General features: G+C 40.9%; 1 protein-coding gene across 2 annotated transcripts in view; it reads left to right on the forward strand.

Annotated features, from left to right (window-relative positions):
* The window catches only part of RAB27B (RAB27B, member RAS oncogene family), a 54,029-nt gene extending 35,971 nt beyond the window's left edge, over window positions 1–18,058 (forward strand). For both annotated transcript variants that reach the window (XM_052777503.1, XM_052777505.1), the window contains exons 2-6: window positions 2,433–2,604; window positions 5,561–5,646; window positions 8,401–8,504; window positions 9,897–10,020; window positions 11,460–18,058. In XM_052777503.1, the coding sequence (XP_052633463.1) occupies window positions 2,452–2,604; window positions 5,561–5,646; window positions 8,401–8,504; window positions 9,897–10,020; window positions 11,460–11,649 (657 nt within the window). In that variant the 5' untranslated portion in view covers window positions 2,433–2,451 and the 3' untranslated portion in view covers window positions 11,650–18,058. The remainder of the gene's footprint in view (window positions 1–2,432; window positions 2,605–5,560; window positions 5,647–8,400; window positions 8,505–9,896; window positions 10,021–11,459) is intronic.
* Window positions 18,059–20,098: the final 2,040 nt, after the last annotated feature.

Consider the following 20,098-nt stretch of genomic DNA (forward strand, 5'->3'; position numbering starts at 1 on the left):
TGGATATTTGGGAGAAGTCTCTAATCCCACGTTAATACTTTGTTTTACCAGTCAAGCATTTGGGGGAGAATCATCTCCCAAGATACCTTTCTTTTTCTGATTTGTTGAATGAAATGCCTAAAGAACAGTTATTGCATTGATCAGAAATACTTTGATTTTGATAATCCTCAGACTTCTGGGGAGAAATTACTCTTGCTCAGTGGGGCCTGGATGTTCTGGAAAGGATTGAAGGCCTTGAATTAATTTCTGTGAAGTCGCTGTGTTGGTGCTCTGGCCTTCCCCTGCCCAGTGCAGCTCAAAGGCAGTGCAAGGCAGAGCAGCACTGTCAGATTGGGGGGCCTTTTTCTCTCGATTCATTAAACCTTTATCATCAGAAGATGAATTTCTCAAAAGCTTGTCCTGCCTCTCTGGGTGGCTCTATATCTGTCAAAGGTATAAATCGCGTACAATGAAACTGCTCAGTACGCAGCCAGCTTTTTTTATCCTTAAAGCTGTTGAAATGCCGGATAATCAAAACGGGCTTAGTTTGCTATTTTAGTCAAAGCAGGTCAGTACTTGCTAATTTAAATGCTCAGAAAGGTAGGTTTTATTCTGATGGAAATTAAGGTCTTGTACTGAAACAAGCAGTAGTTTTTGTGAATGGGATATGGCCCAGGGTCTCCTGCTCTGATACCACAGTACTTAGTTTCAGCATAGAGATCCAAATGGGAAGGGTGTTCATCTGTGCTAAGGATTAACAAGATGTTGGAAAAAAGAGAAGGCTTAAATTATGTTGAGAACAAGGTAAGAGAAGATGTAAACTAGGTGGTGTTTCATATGGTTCCAGTTTTCTCATCACCAGGGTGTTTCATACATGTGAATAAATACTTTGTAGGTCTATTTCCTACATAGGTCTCCTTTTCCTCTCCTGTAGAGCTTCATAGCAAATACAGTAGTGGGAGCTTTAGGTTTAGGATAATACAACACTCCCCTTGAACTTGAAATAATAAAAAAAGAAGCTAGGGAAGCAGTCTGGTTGGAGAAAGGGTGCTTCTCCTCTGGGTGAATGCTTGGCCAGGTTGGGAAGTAATTTTATGAAGGTCCTCTGCTCAAGCTGGGTGTCCACGGCATAGTTCTTGCAGGAGGTTGTGCTAGCAGATGGTGTGCCCTGCTTCGGACAGAGGATGAATGTTTCTGTTGGTGGGAGCCCAAGTGACCCTGAACACAGGTGCTTGGTTGCATTGGCCAACCAGAAAAAGACCAAAGTAGAAGAAAATGCTGAAAAGCTGTCCCTCCTTTGTATCTGGCTTTCCATCCCAAACATGTTGTGTCACTTGACTCAGCAGATTGGAAAAAGCCAGGAACTGTTGCGTGGCGTCATGAAAACCCCACAGAAATAATTTCTGCGGCATACGTTTTGCTCCAGGAGCTTCCACCTGGGCTGTGAGGCAGCCTGGGTAAATAGGATAAATATTTTCCTCTTTCTGCAAATTTGTGTTACTTTCTGACATGTATATTTATTTTAAAAGTGCTTAATGAGGTAGGCTTTGCTGCTCTTGTTCACTACTACATATAGGAAAGAGCCTACAACTGCTGTCAAGCCATGTAAGCTCTCTGTGGCTTTCTCAGGACACTGGCCACGCTTGGGTGGCTCCCCTGGGCTGCAGGAGATGCCCCTGCTTGCAGTCACAGCAGCAGCTTAACCAAGGCACAAAGCTGAACCCAGGCAGTGGGCTTGCCATCTGCTTTTCTTTCTTCTTCACTCCAATTAGTATCTGCAGTGTTTGATGAGGGGGCGGGTTTTGGTGTGTGCTTTGTGGAACAAGACAGCTGTGGGTTCATCTGGTTATACTAGAGAGTAAACTGCGTTTGAGCTCTCTCCTTTTATTAACAGCGGCCCTGGGATAATTGCTTACTCTGCTTTTTTAAATTATCTTTGGGGGAAAAGTATTTCTTTCAGGGTGGAAATACGTAGCCCTGCTAATGCAATGTAATACTGGTTAGAGCTTGAGCCCTGAGAATGGTCCTTGCCATGTCTGAGTTTCCTTTTCAGTCCTATTTCTGCACTACCCTTTTTCTTCAAACTCATAACAAAATACTTTGAGCAGAAGGATTTAGCCCTAGGTTTCATACCTATGTTCATTGTAGGTCTTATTGTCATCCTCAGAACAAAAATAATCTTTTTGTCCCAAAGTCTACCATTCTAAGCTTCAATTTTATTTATTTAGCAAATTGAAAGTGTAAGTTGTATTATCTCCTGGCACCTGAACTGAAATTGAGAGTTTGACTGCAGCTTTGTGTTAGCGTTGTTCAAAATACACAAACATAACTTTAACCCTGAGCACAGGCAGCAGTGTTTCAATGAACAAAAATAGAAATGAGGCAGAAACAAGCAGAAAGGGGGGGGTGTTATCATTAAATCTTTTTTTTTTTTTTTCTTCCTCTTTACGTAGGTTCCTAAAAATTAGCACTATGACTGATGGAGACTATGATTATCTGATCAAGCTCCTGGCCCTTGGAGACTCTGGGGTTGGAAAAACAACGTTCCTGTACAGATACACCGATAACAAATTTAATCCAAAATTCATCACGACAGTAGGGATAGATTTTCGGGAAAAGCGAGTGGTAAGTTTTCTCATACAAAACTTTTTTTTTAATTCATTTCTGCTGAGAACAAGTTTTATGTAAATATGTATTGCCTCTCCTACTGTGGGGTATAACATGTGTTGATAATGCTTTTCCTTGTCTAGTTTTTGGCTTAAGCAACTCATAATTAGGAACTGGATGAAGGGGGAAAACGCTATTATCCTTATCCTGACGTTGGATTAAGTGGTTTATTGCATATTGGTATAAAAGGATCTTTCCTAGAGCAGGTTTCCATAGTGCTAGTGAATGAGGTGTGTTTGTGACTAGAAGTAACTCTGGCCCCCAAACTCATAATTTAAATCGAAGAGATGGAAACTTGCAGAAGAACAGAGGTTTCAGCTTGCTTCCAGGTCACACAGTAAACTAGCAAAGGCACAAGAAGCGGTTCCACCAGCTGGACCATGCTGCTCCTCTGAGTCTCTGCCAGCAGCAAGGCTGGAGGCTGAGCATACCAAGCCTGTGATCAGGAGTCCTCGTAGGTTAGGATCGATGTGCTGCTTAATGCAAGGTGTGCGAGCCTGCTCTCCCATGCTTTTGTTTCTTGATGTTAAATAGAAGATGAGAGTCTTCTGTAGTGTCAGTCAGATGCTTTTTGTGGCTATGAGACCACAGTCATTTTGTTTTAATTTAAGGTGACTAATGTATCTGTTCATAGATCCTGACAACTGATACAGGCTAAATATAAGGACAAATTCAGCTTTCTAATAAGAATCCTTCTAGCTTGCTTGATCAGTAAAACCATAATAAATACAAGATATTAGACCCTGGACAATTATTTTAGTAATTTCTTTAATGAAAAGAAATGTAAATACTTGCCCAGTTCAGAGATGGAGACGTCTTTAAATGTGCTTCTTTTTAACTTAAATGAAACACTTCAAGAGTTTTGCATGAAATGTCCTTGGAAGTGTTGACAGTGCAGAGATGAGTAAGCTGGCAGAAGAACTGCTGCTTGTGGCGAACTTTTCAGCCTAAAAAGGAGAGCAGCTGGTGAGCTCTTCCTTGTACCTGACAACTTGAGTGCTGACAAAACTTTACACTATTCAGTTTCAACAAAATTAAGTGCTTCTCAGCCCTTCATCAGGTTAATGTAAGAACTAAAAATCAATTACAATATTTATTATTAATTATTATTACAACATTTCCCAATTTTGAAGCAGTTGAATGAAAACACGTGTCTTGGTAATATAAAGCATGTTGTTCATGTGTTGTCATTTCACATGCTTTTAAGGTCATGTCAGTTTCCCTAGAGTACCATGAAAAGATGGGCATCGCTTCCCCATTCACCTTCATCTTCCCTGGCAACTTTTTCATGACTGCCAGTATTTGTGGCTGCTGCTGTGAATTCAGTTTTTCCATGGTGACGGGGATGTGCAGGCCCTGCCTGGGAGATGGGGATTCAGGGGTCCTCTGAATAAAAGAACCATGGATCGGGATTATGTCTTAAATTACTCGTAATCAGCGCTATGCAAGTTCAGGCCAGTTAAGTGGAGGCCAGGCCAGGTTCAGGCTGCGGTGGAACCTGGCTCCTTCTCTGCACTGTGGGATTGCAGTGATGTAATAAGAGTAAAATATTAAAAGCACAATTTTATTGCAAGGAAATGTCTGAACATGCAAATTACCAGAATACTCCTTCTCTGGCTGGTCAGATGCTCATTAATGTGTTTTGAACATGGGCGCTGGATTCCTTCCAGAGGGTTGAACTTTCTGCTAAAGGTTGCAGACAGTTTTCTTCCGTAATTTTCCATTACTGTCCATTTTGGGGAAAGATAGTTTGTAATTGTGGGAGAAACTACATCTTACATGAAATTACCAGCTTTGAAATATCTTGAAGATCTATCTAATAAAGCGTATTCTAAGAAAGAGAGCCAAAAGGTTAAATATGTGGGTTTTGGTTGTGTAAAAGTCATATTAAAAAATGACCCTGTGAGATTCCTTGTTTATCATGCTAAATATTACAGGAACATGCTCCAGCAAACCAGTTTAATTCACAAACGTGGTGTGGTTAATTCATTGATTCTTTTCTGGTTTTCAGATCAGGCACCTGCCACAAAGGAAAGAAAGGCATGTTGCAGTCAGAAGCTACCTGTTAAAATGACAACAGTTTAAATAAGTCCATGGAATCACAGAATAGTTTAGGCTGGAATGGATCTCCAGAGGTCAGCTAGTCCAACCCCCAATTAATATTAACTTGGTTGTGCAGGAGAACTGAACACTGTATTTTACAGCCCAGGGAGGGCAGGTGAGGAAGTGTTCCACTTCCCTGGGTAAGGTCAGTGCAGCCTCTGGATACAGACATGTCCATAAAGTCCACATTCTCTTGATCTAAATGCAAGGGCAATACTTGCCTGCTTTTAAAATTGCTGAGAGTCTGCTAAACTACCTCAGATAACAAAACCGGCTCATGCTTACTTCATCCTTTTGTCTTTTACTGCAACGCTGTTGCTGTTTAATAAAGAATCGAGCCCCAACAAAAGGTCACAGTGATTTCTTTAAGCACCATGAGTTTTCAGTTGCAGTTAGTAAGGAAGTCATTAATGTCCAACAGAAGTTAATGAATGAAAAATAGCTTTGTATAATAGTGGTTAATCCTGTCAGCCAGCGGTAAATTTTCTAAGAACAGCAATGAAACTGAACACAGACAGCTTGCTCAGCACAGTGTTATGCCAAGTTTTAAAGAATTGGTATCTAATTTTAAGTCCTGAATATGACCAAATTATCTTTAAAGTGCAGCTTTCACAGATGTTTCATGTGGCTCCTGGGTTTTTAAATATTATAAGCAGTCCTCTGAAGTGGCTTTTAGAGGTAAGAGTCAGCTTTTACTGAAGGACTGAACTTTTACTCCTTACTTATTGCTTGCACAAAATATACATCTGTGACCCACGCAATGGATTTCAGTGTGAGCTGTATGGCTGTGCTGATTTGACTCTCTCGTTAGGTATACAACAGCAGAGGACCAAATGGATCTCCAGGAAAAGCCTTCAAAGTCCATCTCCAGCTTTGGGACACAGCTGGACAGGAAAGGTAACAGTTCCACTCATTGGAAGGCAGTTCTGAGTTTTTCACATTTCTGGGTAAACCATTAGTCCATTCAGGTGAAAAAAATCTCAAAAATCTTCCTATTTTAGGATAAGGAAAATATCTTCCAGAAATAAAGTTTTTCTGACACTGCTTTGATGCAGTGATCAGAGGATCTCAGAGAATAGGACTGGAAGAACTGAAGGTGGTCTGCTTCTGCCTTGGCAGCACGCTGCCTTGTTTCTGGCACACGTGAGTTATTGGGTCATTGGTTAGCTCTTTCGTTTTGTTTTGTACTGGTTTTTGGCTTCATAATATGTTCTTAATCGCCTCTGGAAGATACTGTATAATCTACCTAACTGTCCTGTTCTCCTATTTCACATCTTTTCTCTTAGGTTGGATGATAAGGTGTATTTGATAAAGGTGCTGATACGGGACTGCATTAGCACACATGTAGCTGTCAGGCTGAGGGAAGTGGTTATTCCTTTTTATGCAGCACTTCAGAGGCCACATCTGGAGTATCGTTTCCATTTGTGGGACTCCCATTGTGGGATGCTTTGTACTGATAAACTGAAGTCCTGTGGAGTGCCATTAGACCAGGTCAGGAGGCAGAGGCATACAATGATCCGATGAGGGCTGAGGGGGCTAAGCTTGTTCAGCCTGAAGACAGGAAGACTAAGGGGAGGCTAATTGCTGTCTTCATCTACCTAGTGGGGAGAAAACAGAGCCAGCCTCTTCTCAGGCTCACAGCTGAAGGGCAAGAGGCAGTGGTCACAAGCAGCCGTAAGGGTATCCAGCTAGTTAGAAGGACACAAGTGTTGACCATGGGAGTGGTTAAGCCCTGGAGCAGGTTGCTTTCGCAGGCTGTGCAGTCTGTGTTCTCGCAGGTGCTCACAACTCAAGTGGACAAGGTTCTGAGCAGCATGATGCCTTCCTTAAGTCCTCTCTAGTTTATGTGCTCTGGGCTTGGTCAGACTTTTCTGTGATGAGCAAGCTTTCTGTTCTGTACTGCCCCAGGCTCGTTTCAGCCTCTCTCATGACCAGCATGCAAGTGGGATGGAGAATTCTAGTTCAAGTCTTACCAGTGCTGAGTAGTATGAAAGAATTGCTTCTTATCTTACTTCTATGGCTTGGTTGTGTTTGTCGTCTTTGCAGCAGCATACCATGGTTGACATGTATTAGGTTCATCACTGACCAGCATCCTCCTTTGCAGAAGGATTCTTTTATCTAACCAGGTGTTCCCCATCTTCTGTGTGCACAGTTGTTTGTTCTTCCCAAAGACTTTCTTGACTTGTCACTATTAAATGTGATCCTGTTATTTTTTTAAAGGGAGAAGTGTGTGTATGGCTTGCTTAAGTTTCCCCTGGTTGGTTACATACACTGATTTTTGCTATCGTGAAGTGTGTGAGGTTGCCCTTGGTATGACTACTGATGTCATCTGTCAACAAGGGAAGGAGATGCGATGCACACCTATTTGCTGTGTAATAGCGACTGAAGAGCAGTGGACTGAAGCATTTGCCCAGTGGGGAGGAAGGAAAGTAGTGATGAGGCAGATTTCAGGTTTCCAGAGTAAGCAAATACTGTGTGGGAGGGGTTGCTGGATGAAAAGCAGAAGAAAGCTGATATTTTGTCTTTGCATCTCTTTCCCTTACTTTCAAACACCATTTGTGTATACCCCTTGGCAAGAGAATAAACACTTTGAGGTGACTTTTTTTTTCCTGAAAAGAAACCCTAAAAGTAGTGTCAGGTATCTGACATGTTTCCGTGGAGAGCTGTTTTTTTAATTTTCACAGATGTGTGGCGTAAAATATCAGTTACTATTTCTGGTACTGCTGGTTTGTGTGAGATTATATAGTGCTGTTTTGTGAGGTGATAGATCCCTGTGATATAGAAAACACCAGAGTGCCATTGCACAGTTTTCCAGCACTGTCTGAATGTTTTCATATTATTTGGACTTTCTTCACGTTCCTGATTTGAACAGCCTTGTGACCTTTTGGTGACAGACAGAGTTCCATTTCATGGTTTGTAGTTTCATCCAGCTCCATAGCTTTGGAGGAAGCCTGTAAACAATGTCCCTTGTGAACGCACACTTACGCAGGTCTGCTTACAGAGTGCGTGTGTCAAGAGCTCTGCAAGGAAAGGTTACCTTTTCCTTTTAGCTGAGCTTCCCAGCAGATAGTCACATCAAACAATCAAAGGCATGTAAACAGCCACCTACTCTTCCTTTGTTTTCTTTAATATTGACTATATAGAGTAGGGCACATCTGTTGACTGTGTGTAATCTCGACAGGTGAATCCATTTCTATCACTGTGATCTGTGATACCCTAAATGCTTCAGTATCTTTTTTTCTTTTAACCAACCTCCTCTCTGTCTCTGTCTCGCTCTCGGTTAAATAAGGCAGAATTTGAACTAATAGGTTACTCACTGACAATGTTTATATTCTCACATATGAGCTTCCTCTGGTAAATTACTAACACACTGATTAATAAATGTTGACTGGTGTGATGCATCATAGCTAAAATGAAAGTCAAAGACTATTTTCTTTTGGTTTTACTTCCAAGGGAATGTATGTCCACTAAATCTTGCAGACTCTTCAGATTTCAAGATAATTTTTAAATAGAATTTTTACACAAGCAGTTCAGAAAAGCTTTATTTTATCTCTTTTTCCTTTACTCAGTTCAGGCTTGCCAGAAAAGTGCTACCTTTAGAGATCACTTCGTATTAATAGAGCTATGTTGTCTTTTTTCTTCCACCTTCAGATTTCGAAGTCTGACCACAGCGTTTTTCAGAGATGCTATGGGCTTCTTACTAATGTTTGATCTCACCAGTCAACAGAGCTTCTTAAATGTCAGAAATTGGATGAGTAAGTAGAACCGTAGAGCTTGGGTTTATTGGTTGGCTTGAAGCTTTCTTGTGTATTTTAGGCTTCTAGGCTTTATGCATGTCATCGTTTGTGAGCTGGAAAATGCTCAAATAAAGTAGTTATGTCTAGTGCAGCCATAATTGGGGTACTTGCAGCCTTTAATTTCGGGTGACAGCTTCATCAAATTGGAAAGATACATGCTTCTCTTTTTTTTTTTTTTTTTTTTTTTTTCCCATGATAGACTGTTTTGGGCATATTCTTGATAATCTTGTTTGGATTTGGTACAATTTGAATAAATCTGTTGCCTCTTGAAAATTCATGGCATTCGACATTTCCTTGGCCATACCCCATATTTTAGATGATATACAGAAGCTCGGAAACTGTATTTTGGATATTGCTGTTATCTTCATGGTGTGTTTTCCATTTGCAAAGCAGAATGTGATTCCTTCCTGTCTGCTTTGAGGTTTAAATTAAAATTAAGATTAAGATTGAGTTTTGAGGATTTGGTTTGAAAGCGCATTGTGTTTGCTGTTGTTGGTTTTCCTTCAGATAACGGCTAGAATAAAAGTGAAACAAAGGTTAAGTTTTTAAAGTTTGTTTTTAATTGAGTGTATTTAGAGTGCTGGAAGGACAGAGGCCAGTACATGTCCAGCTGGCAGTTTTCCAGCAAACAAGCTGAAGTGGGGATAATGTGAGAATCCAGATAGCTTTGTGAAAACAACTCCACCTTGTTCAGAGATTCCTTCCTCCCACTAAACAATCCCTGTCATCACAGTCCTCCACTGCTTACCAAGCTGAGTCTCTAACTTCTTCTGTGTATACTGCACCTTTTCAAATCAGTCCCCTCAGGATCGAGGCAAGTGTAAGTAAATGGCTGTGTACAGTTACTTATGAGGGGTGAGGCTGTGAACAGTACTTGTGCCTGGATCTTCAAATGGATAAAACTGCATTGAGTATATACAAGAGAAAAACACACTTGAGGACTTTGTCCTAAACTCCTGAAGAGCTGCATTTGCAGATGACGTGGGATGTTGCTTGTACTTCCTCAATGTCCTTATGAGTCTTGTAGAATAAAAGGTCTGGCTGGTGGAGGTTCTCCTCTGCTAAAGCACTGTGTTTAGTGCACCTCATTGCCTTTAAGTCTGGTTGTATGTTGGTAAAATAAATACTGGAAGTAATTTTCTAGTACCATTTCTACTTCCTATTTTGAAAAATTCCCCTTAGCAAGTAAATGTACGACAATGAAACATGTTTGGCATGAAGTGGTTGGCTGGTTAGTCTAGGATATTTTGAGGTGGGGAGCAAGAAAGGTGTTTTGAATTCTTTTGTCAACAATCTTGGTCTCTAAGGCACTTCCAACATTCTCTTAACTCTGTTTATTTTTGCTTCTAGGTCAGCTGCAAGCCAATGCATATTGCGAGAATCCAGATATAGTCTTAATTGGTAATAAAGCTGATTTATCAGACCAAAGGGAGGTAAATGAAAGGCAAGCAAAAGATCTGGCAGACAAATATGGGTAAGCAAATTATGACAGAAGCTAAATTTAGTCTGTAACTGTTTTAAGTGTAGCTGATGACTGCCTAGAGATACTTGCAAGTATACTTACAAACTCTTAAGATTTGTAGGCATTGCAATATCACATACACCTATAGTGATATTCTACTTGTCACACTTTCAGATCGACCTGTTTGAATAGGAAATAGATAGAATGAAACACAATGTTCTAGTAGTTTGGCCAAAATATTACAACATGACAAATAAGGCTGAAATGAAACATTCTTACTCGAAAACTACATTCTTGGGATATTGGCTTGTCCTGAGAGTTCAGGACAGAGTATACCAAAGGCAGATGAACATTCAGTATCATGAACTAAATAAATAACAATATTTATAACTTGCTTGTCTTGTTAATTTGGCAGCAGAGACACCTGTGGATTTTGGTCAGGTTCTAGGTGTGCAGTGGCACTGAATTTATTTGTTTTTTCCTGATGGATAATAAAGCTGTTAATGGCCTTTTTCTTGTTCTAGTGAGGTTTCTACATTTCTTTGCACTAAAAACACCTGCAGAGTGTCCTGTAACTGGATAAATTGGCTGATACTTAATATAGTTAGTAAATAGTGCTGTGGGCAAAAAGAATGTGTATTTTTTTTTTTTCCCTTAGTTGCCCTTACTGTGCAGTGAGGGATGTTCAGAGAACTGTGCCAGCAGCAGAAGATGGGCTGAGAAACTGTGAGGAATAGTAAGCAAATTAGGCTTAAAAATAATAAAAGAGTATTAAAAAGCTGTCTGCAGCCAGGTAAAGGAGGACAGTGACACTGAGAAGAAGGTAGCTCATGCCAGATTTTGTATGATGGAACAATTGATAATCTTCTCTTCTGAAAAAGATGATTTGGAAGGCAATATTCTGGATTCAAAGGGGATTTCAGAATGGAAACGGCTAAGTTCAGTTGTGCTTATAAGTAAGAAAGAAGGGAGGGAGATAGTTACAAATATTGCTATTTAGCTGTCCCTGTAAGTACTATCTGCCTAAAAAAAAAAGGTTTCTGGTATGTTCTATCTGCTTAAAAAAAGGTTTCTGGTATGTTCTGTGGTCCCTGAAACTTTCTGTAATGCGGACTTAGGTTTCTTTTTAAAATAGACTTTCTGGTTACCTGAAAGACTTTTTCAGCCAAGGTTTGTGCTGATGTTATTGCAATTTGAAGTCAAAATGCCAGGATACATTTTGTAAATTAATGTGGCATTTTTGTGCTCGTGTCGTCATGACACCATGTGCTAGGAACAGGAGTTTGGGTTCTGCCCAGCAAGGAAATTAAGTCACGACAAACCAGAAGTCTGTCCCATTCATTTCATTGCCACTAAACCCACCACTGATAGCTGCACTGAGAGTGTTACAAAGAGTCGAGACTTGGTTGTCTTAAAAATCTCTCCAGCAAACCTTTTCTTTTTCACTGTAGCATACCGTACTTTGAAACAAGTGCTGCTACCGGACAGAACGTGGAGAAGGCTGTGGACATGCTTCTGGACTTGATAATGAAGCGTATGGAGCAGTGCGTGGACAAGACACAGGTCTCCGACACAGCCAACGGAGGCAGCTCGGGAAAGCTAGATTCGGCAAAACCGGAGGAGAAAAAGTGTGCCTGCTAAACATCACCTCTAAACTGTGAGAACCAATGAAAATATTTCATCAGAATATGGCTGACCTACCACCAAATTCAAACCAGCTCTCTTGAGCCATGCACAGAAGCAAAGTTACATTGTTTTATTGGATTGTGCATTTTTCTCCAAAGAACTGGTTTAAAATGAAAAGCTGTGTTTCAGTGAGGCTCTTGTGCTGAAATGATTCTTCCTGATACAGTGCCATCTTCATGGAAAACTCTCCCATGTCTCTTCCCCACTCCTTTTCCCCTAGCCCTCATCTCTATTTTTTTGTGTGATCAGGATACTGAATAGAGGAAAGTAGCTTTATTTTTTAAAAAAAAAGAGGGAAAGAACCTATTATCTGCATACACTGGATATTGAAATTAAAATGGAGGTGGGTGGTTTTCTAGGTCTGTGCCATTTTTCCACCGAATCCTGTTTCTTTATAATTCTTAATCTGCATCAGGGACCATGTGTTTTCTAAGGCAGAGATACAAAAGATTTTATGTGGCCTATTAAGAAAAACTTTATCACTTGCACAGAGTAAGCAATGCTGTGAATCCGTCCTGAGTGAATCACTGAGATGGGGGGGGGGGGGGGGGGGTGTTGTGTGTGTGTATTTTGGGTTTGGGGGGAGGAAGTAGGGCATTGAATTTGAAAAAAAAAAAATTATCAGGGAATTGTGCAGCATTGCTTGTGTTGCCAATAATCCAAGCAGGGATTGGAGCGTTATGAGAAAAAGTATGGAGAGGGATTCTGATGCTGCAGGGACAGTTTATAAAGAAGAGAGTATAATGTATGGGAGCAGAGATAAACTATATTTTATGAAACAACTTCTTACCGTTAGCAAAAAATACTCTCCCCTCCTCAACTTAAGGAAACTATCCATTTTCTTCTTTTTCTCTGGGTAACTGTATATCGCAGGTAGGACACAGGAAAGAACTTGTGGCTGTTTGCACTGCCTTAGAAAGGAACTGTAAACTCTGCTGTGCTGAGCAAGCCTCTAAGTTACCGCTACAGCTTTGTTGGGTCCTCTGTGCACTTAGGTTTTCAAAAGAGGACAGCTTTCTCATATTCTTAAATTGTCTGCAAGAGGGCAAAGTGGAAAAAAGCAATGTGGGGACTTGGAATGACAGGAGTCCAGAATATGTGACTGACTAGATAGAAGTGTGTTGCAGAAGTTTGCAGGTACCTCAGCACAGAGGGTAGAAGTTGCTCTGTTAGTGTGCTGCAGTGGAAGGGTGCAATGCAAAAGATCTCTTCTACGGGTGAAAGCAAGTTCTAGTGAAATAGCAAGTTGCTTATCACAAGCAAAGACAAATACAGGAAAAAAATAAAGAAAAATACTATATTTATAAGTATAGATCCTTTTCTAAACCAAGTTACAGTATATTTATTAGTCTACCCTGTCCTTTTTTGTAGAGTAACTGTTCTGTTTTTATACAGGTGGTAGTTAAAGGTCTATTTGTGTTTATTGTGCTTTAAGCTACTTCAAAATCATTTGGGGGCATGCAGATGGGGGGGGGGGAAGATCTCTTTACAAGTCAAGCTTGATTGGTTGGGTTGGCAGGATTGCAGACTTTCATGTATTTAAATGTTTTCAGCTTTGATTGATTCAAAATTGCAAACTTTGTGAATAGCAAGCTCATAAAATGTTTCAGTGCTTCCCAGAAATGGAGAATTTACCAGATTCACTGCTGAAAAAATAAGTTTTTTCTGCCCAGCTCCTAAAACAATGTTTACTTGATGATTTGGCATGTTAACAGGGCAGATGGTACATCCGTAGCAGCAGACCCATTGGGTGAGTAACCAAATAGCTGTGATTACCATGCCAGAAATCTGATTTGCAGACTGTAAAGATTATATAAGTGATAGACTATACCTAAAGGCTATATATAGTGTATACTATACAACCAGGTATAATGCAGGTCCTTTTATAGGCTATAAAAAAAAAAGCCCTAACACCTCAAGAGGTGGAAAAGCTGTTGTGGTAGTCAATAGGTGATTTCCCAGGCAGAAAATGTAAGTAGACTGATAACAAGCAGGCTGATACTCAGATAGGTTCCTCAGTTACCTGAGATACCTAGACTGGAAGTTCAGGGTTTTCTTTGAAGTGAAGTTGTATTGCTTTTTAGTATGTAGCATAAAATGTAAACATAATTTAAAAAAAAAAAAGTAATATGTCTTGAATTCCTGAAAATTATGATCTGAGGAGCTCCTTGTCTCCCTTTCAAAGAAATCTCCCATTTTGCAGCATCAGATTTTTGTCTGTTGAACAGGAGTGAAAGAAGTTGCTAAGAATGGTAAATTACTGACAGTCAACCAAAGCGTCTTTCCCAGAGCAGCTGAAGTATAGCTTGTCTAAAAGCTGTTACAAAGCTAAAAGTGACTTCAGTAGCAGACAGATGATTCATACAAAGGTGTGTAAAATCCCAAACCTGGCACTGTTTCAAAGCACCTTGATGAAGCTCAGTTGCTTCTATTTCTCTCTCCACCTGCTGAAACTAGCACTTTTAAAATAATTAAAAAAAGAAAAAAAAAATACAGCAGTGTTACCCAGAACGGTGTGGTCTAGAGGAAGGCATCGCCTAACCCTGCCAGTGAGCTTCAGTGACTGTGAATTGTCAGAGCTGGCAGTCCGTTACCAGGGTGCTCTGTTCCATAAGGATACAGTCTCTGAAACTCTCCAGTGCCAATGCAGCGAGCGCGTGGCCAGCCCTCGCAGCCCAGTGTCGCTGGAGGGGTCCGTTTAGGAGCGAAAGGGAAATGACTGTAGTAAAAATTCCATTGCTTAGTTTGTATTTATATACTTGCTAATATAAGAAACTGATTATTATTCTGTGTTTTTAAAAAAAAAAAAAAAAATCTATGAGTGCACTTGAAACTGTTATCCCAAAAGGGTTTTGCCATCAAAACTTTGGAGGAAAGGAAGAGAAGTTTAAACATGTTTCCTTTCCTGGTAGGTGGTATAGTAGATCTCAGTTATTAATTTAAGAAAAGGGGAACATAAGTGATTCTAAATGGCTACTAACAGCTTTGTTGTTTATCAGGTTAACTTTCTTTGCAAAAAAACTAGATAATGAACTCTTACTAAAAATTGCCTTCTGTCCCCTCTCCGTCATCATTTGACTCTTGCTCCATTTTTTCTTCATAACTATTCCTCTTAGATTTCACGTGCCCACCAGCAGATTCACATTCTAAGTCCACTTGGCAATGTCCGTTTGTCTTCCTCCGGTGTCACAGCTCTTGTGAACCCCCACTGAGCAACTGCAGCCCTGCAGAGATGACTCAGGGCCACTCCTTGCTGCTGTGGTAGGAACTGAAAGCAATAGCAGTTTTAAGGTTCACAAGTTTTATGTAATATCTGGGAAATAATGGTAACCGCAACAAAGGACGGACACTACAAGGCGATTACTCACAGTCTTGCCTGTATGGAAAGGAACTTTTCTATCCCATGTGCTGGAAGATCCTCTCCCAGGTGTATCTGGTACCCACTTTCTGATTGAAGAACTTTCCTTCACTTCTACTGCAGCTCTAATGGATCCCCTTAGGTAGTTTTTCCAGCTAGCTAGTTGCACAGTGAGCCCCTGCTAGCAGCCTGCTGGAAAAGAGCTGCTGAGCTGGCAGGGCGGCACAGCTGAGTCATCCGTATGGTGGGTAGTGCTGTCCTGTGTACAGGCTGCTGTGACGCCAATGAGGCACGGCATCGTGGCACAGAGCTTTACTAGTTCCAGCTCTTCTGACTGCATTGTGAACTCCTGTATGTATACCTTGCTGGAGCCATGTATCTTACTGTTTTTACCGTTTTGTACTCCTGTTGCTTGAAGTGTTTCACTTTGACGTGTTCAGTCTGAGAAATTCTTCCAGGACATGGGCCTGGGAAGTGAATTTGCTTTCACTTAATGTCTGTGGTAGGATATAGCCTCATCCCATCCCACTAGAACTTGAATCCAGACTCTGCTGTTGTGAAATTTGATTATACATATTTGAATTGGAAGCTAAGCATTTGCTTTTGAGCACAAACACAGCTTGTTTGCAAGCCTGCTCGATAGATATCCTGTATCAGGGCTGGAGAGAGAAGGTCCTATGATACTTTATCCAGAGTGATACTAAAAATTAAATGTCAGTGCAGGTATTCTAACCCTGTGGGCTTTCGTCTTGAATATCAGTCCAGGTACTGGTTTCTCGAGGTTTCTTTTTGTGTCCTTTTAGAAATACCTTATTTCAGTTTTCCAGTATCCCCCCCAGTAAAGTGCTCTTGCTGCAGACTTTACTGCGCAGCGTGTGGTAATTTCTGAACTGAACATTGCTGTGCACTGACAAAGGTGATGGTAATAGCCATCCTTCAGAGGTGTGACTTGTGGGATCTTACGCTGAGAATAATTTTGGTTTCCTTTTCTCTCTGCATAGTTCTGCCTGCCTTGTCTCCAGCAGCCATCTCAGGCTGTGATATTTACCAAGACAGTTCAAGTTACCTGACCTCTTGTTGAATCTGTTCCCTTAATCCTCTTGGTGTATCCCAGTTAACTAGCGTATGCAGTGTAATGGCGTTACACCTTGTCTCATCGTTAGAGCTCATTGTACTCCATTCTTCTTCCTGATCTACAGGTATTTTTGTCCTCCCATGTTTTAAGCATGAATGTAAAAATGTGGCATCAAAAGATGTTAATACACTATACTAGAGTAGTGGTGGAGTGCTGACCTGTGGCTATAGGCATTACAGTGATCCCCTTGTTCCGGCTCCTTCTGTTCGCCTGCAGCCTTTCGCTTGGTCTGTCTTGGTGTAAGAAGTGTGTCCCTTATCCATTGCCAAATACTTGCATTGCCAAAGTGTGGTGCCAAAGTCCGGTGTTGCAGCTCTGTTTATGAACTGCCACATGTAGTGAATTTGGACTCTGGGGGTGTAATACTCAGAGGAGTGAGGAAATTTACGGTCAGCAGGCAATGTCTTTTAAGCTGATACTGCTGCTCTTACTCTGGCATTTGTGCATCCTTTGCTGACCCTGCCCTCACCTTCACCAGCCCCTCACCTTGCAGTAGTAGTGCCAGGACCTTTGTTAGGAATGCAAGAAAGGAAATGTGCTGTTGTCAAATGGGATTTTTTTTTTTTTATGCCTACATTGAAAGTACCTTTTTGGGTGTAGAGATCACTCCAGCAGTGAATTTACACTGCCTGTGTTTATGTTATGCCACTGTGGTGTCTTGGCCAGCCCTGCTGCTAGCTGGGCAAGGGGAGAGGCGAGCCAGTGCCAGGGCAGGGTCCTGGGCTGCTTTGCATCCTCAGGAATAAAACAAGTTACCTGCGGAGATGGGTGGAGGGGTGGGGATACCTAGGGCTGGCTGGAAATTGCGGGACAGAAGTGGTACTAAAGGCAACATGCTTTAAATAAGAGAAATGCCCTTAAATGTTTACAGTGTTTATCAGTGAGCCTGGTTTGAGAGGTTACTTAAGCTTGTGTGTAAGTGCTGGGCTGAATTGAGTCTGAAGTGTCTCTATGAAGTAAGGAGCTATTGTCAGGGCAAAATGATGACAGCTAAAATGGTGTAAAATGAAAAAAAAAACGTGCACAGAAGGACCTACTCCATGAGCATACAGATGTGAATGAGCTTATTTTTATTATTTTATTTTAAATAATGTCCAGCCATGAAGAAAATTATTCCATTGACTGAAAAAGGCCAGGAGAGTATTAATGACTATTCTTCAATGCACAGTTGTTAGATGCTTAAGCAGGTGCTCTCCAGAAGTCCTTACAGGGTCTGTTGCTGACATGTAGCAATACCTGTTCAGAGCCATGAGAGCATTAGAAATGGCTGGGGACCAGGAGATAGTGTGTGGCACATCATGTATTTCAGGCTTCACAATCGTTTAAGCTTCTGCTTTCATTTTATGAAATGTTTTTATCTGTGATCAGCTAGTGATGTGTGGGGTTTTTTTCCTTGTTCTAATGACTCATTTCCAAAGAAAAGCATTTGGCAGGGGAGTGACTCTGCTCGGCCAGGGGCCCTGCTCCACCCTGGCACGTACCAAACTGCACTTACAGCAGCGGGCTGCAGCTCTGGGCTGCCCTTGCAGAGCAGCACATCCTCATTTCTCAGCCCCTAACTGATGCAGTTTCCCCACTTCACCATCTCCTCTTCCAGCCAGGGTGCTGTGGCACAGCCAGCTTAGAGCCCCAGCCAAGTCCTGAGCCTGGTGTCCAGCTCAGCACCTGCCTGCTATGAGAAGTAGTGGCACTAAAGAAAACCAGTAGCAGGGGCTTAAGTAACTCCTGTCTTTTCTATAGCCTTTGCCTTCTGTGGCTTTTTACAGACATTTGCAAGAGGAAAGGTATTTGTTTCACTTACTTTACTTTAAAAAAAAAAAAAAAAAAAGGAGGGTGTTTGTTTGGGTGCCTGAAACATGCTTTTTTTTTTTTTTTTAAAGAAGACACATAAGGCAAGAACAGGCAATTTGCTGGCTGCTTGCACAGCTGAGACTGGCAGTTAAGTATGATGTAGCAAAAGACATCTGAGAGCAGCTGCCATTTCCTTGCTGTCTTGGTAACTTTTTAAGAACCAATTGCCTTAACTGTTTTCTGAAGGCTACATCTTATTTAACATTCTGAATGTGTAAAGGGTTGTCATATATATGTTTACATTTTAGAGGATTGGATCATGTAAGAAACTTTCTTAAAAGTTGTCTAAGATGTGATTTTGATACCTGCTCCATACCAACTCTGTGGGACTATTTCAAGGTAAGAGGTTTTATTGCCTAGAACTATTTCAATCCACAGATATAACTAATGTTTTCAGCCTAAACTTTAAAAAAAAAAATAATCTGGAGCTGTTATTTTAAAACTTGTATTCTTGGCAGTAGAACTGAAGAAAAGTAGCAAGTGTAAAAATAACCTCAAGTGACTCCTATTTTTATACAGGTGTGAACACTGTAGCAGTTTCAGACCATGCTCTGATCTTACTTATAAAGAAAAGGAGAAAAAAAGTGTTGTAACTGATGGGAAGCTGTAAAAATGAATAGTTTTTTACCTGAGTGTAGGAGACCTGGCTTGAGGTACCTTTAAAGAAAAAGCCAAATTTTCACAGCTTCTTTCCTCTCTTAATTCTTCTACTTTAAACATAAATTCCCTCCCTCCCCCAAAAAACCCGCACCCCCATATAGGATAAGTTTTATGGTTTGTTGTGTGTTTTTTTTTTTCCAGAGGATGTTGTTCACTTGGGACTATGCTCTTTGATGCTGGGCAGATCTGTTTCCAATTTATTATTATTATTTCTATCTAACTAGTTAAAGGCAACAGAGGAAATGATTCTTTGCTATGTGCTTTTGTTCCATACAGTTACCTAGTTAAAACATAACTTTAGAAAGTAGACCCTAAAGTTGTCCATCCTCATTGTGCAATAGGGCTTAATGGACAAACTGTGTATTAGCAGCAGCCTGTTGTATCTTACTTATGGAAGTTAAATGGTTATTCTTTGGTTTTGTTAAGGTCTCTTTCACCTTCCAGATAAACACTAAGCATTTCCTTCTGTTATGCTACTGTAAGCATGTTTTATGTTTGTCTTCAACAGATCTGTGCTATGCGTGTGATTGATTGAAACTATCTTGAACACAAATAGTATTTTTTATTATAGATACCCCTTGATTGAATTGTGGTGCTTGCTTACCGATGTTGATGTCACTCTGTTGTACCAAAGTACCTGTGGCTTCAAAACATACTGTCAACTGATTCACTGGTGACTGGGTTTGTGTAATACAGCTGAGGAATGTATCCTGTGACTCGGTTTCTGCACTGTTATTTTCAGAATAAAAGTACATTTTTAAATGTGGTGTCTCAGCTGTTTTAGGGGGGAAGTGGAGGCTTTTCCCTGGGAGGTACAGCCTAGTTACACAGCATTAGCAATTGTGTCAGCTTAGGAAAACAAGTGGAGGACCAGGGAAAGAGAGGCAGGGTTTTTTGGGCTGGCTCAGGGACTGTTTGCAAACCTCACCACAGTCAGCACCCAGCCTGCCTTGGGGCAGCTCAGCAGTGGTACCCTGACTTTGAGCTCTGTTTCTCCTGAGGGATGGGAAGGGACTGAACAGCACTTCCTTGCCCTCACTTGACAGGGAAATGGTACAGTTTACAAAGCTCACCCTCTTAAATGGTTACTAAGTATAACCTGGCAAGCTGTGTACAGCAGCACCTGTGGAAACATACAACCTGCCTCACCCCTGTATTAAGCAAATGCCAAGCTTTTATTTGCACCTTAACAGGGTTAATCCTGGAGTGAAACCATCTGTAAATAATGTTATCTAAAGTTAGGTAAGAAAAGGAACAAACTGAAACTTGGTACCTTTAGCCATATTTAAGGATCAACACCTTCCTTTATTTTTTTTTTCCAAACGCTGCTCTGTCTGCATATGAGGGATTAAGGGACACAGCAGTTCTTGGGCTCCCTCTGTCCCACAGTGCAGAGGTAA

The sequence above is a fragment of the Harpia harpyja genome, chromosome Z (assembly GCF_026419915.1).
Source record: "Harpia harpyja isolate bHarHar1 chromosome Z, bHarHar1 primary haplotype, whole genome shotgun sequence".
NCBI lineage: Eukaryota > Metazoa > Chordata > Aves > Accipitriformes > Accipitridae > Harpia > Harpia harpyja.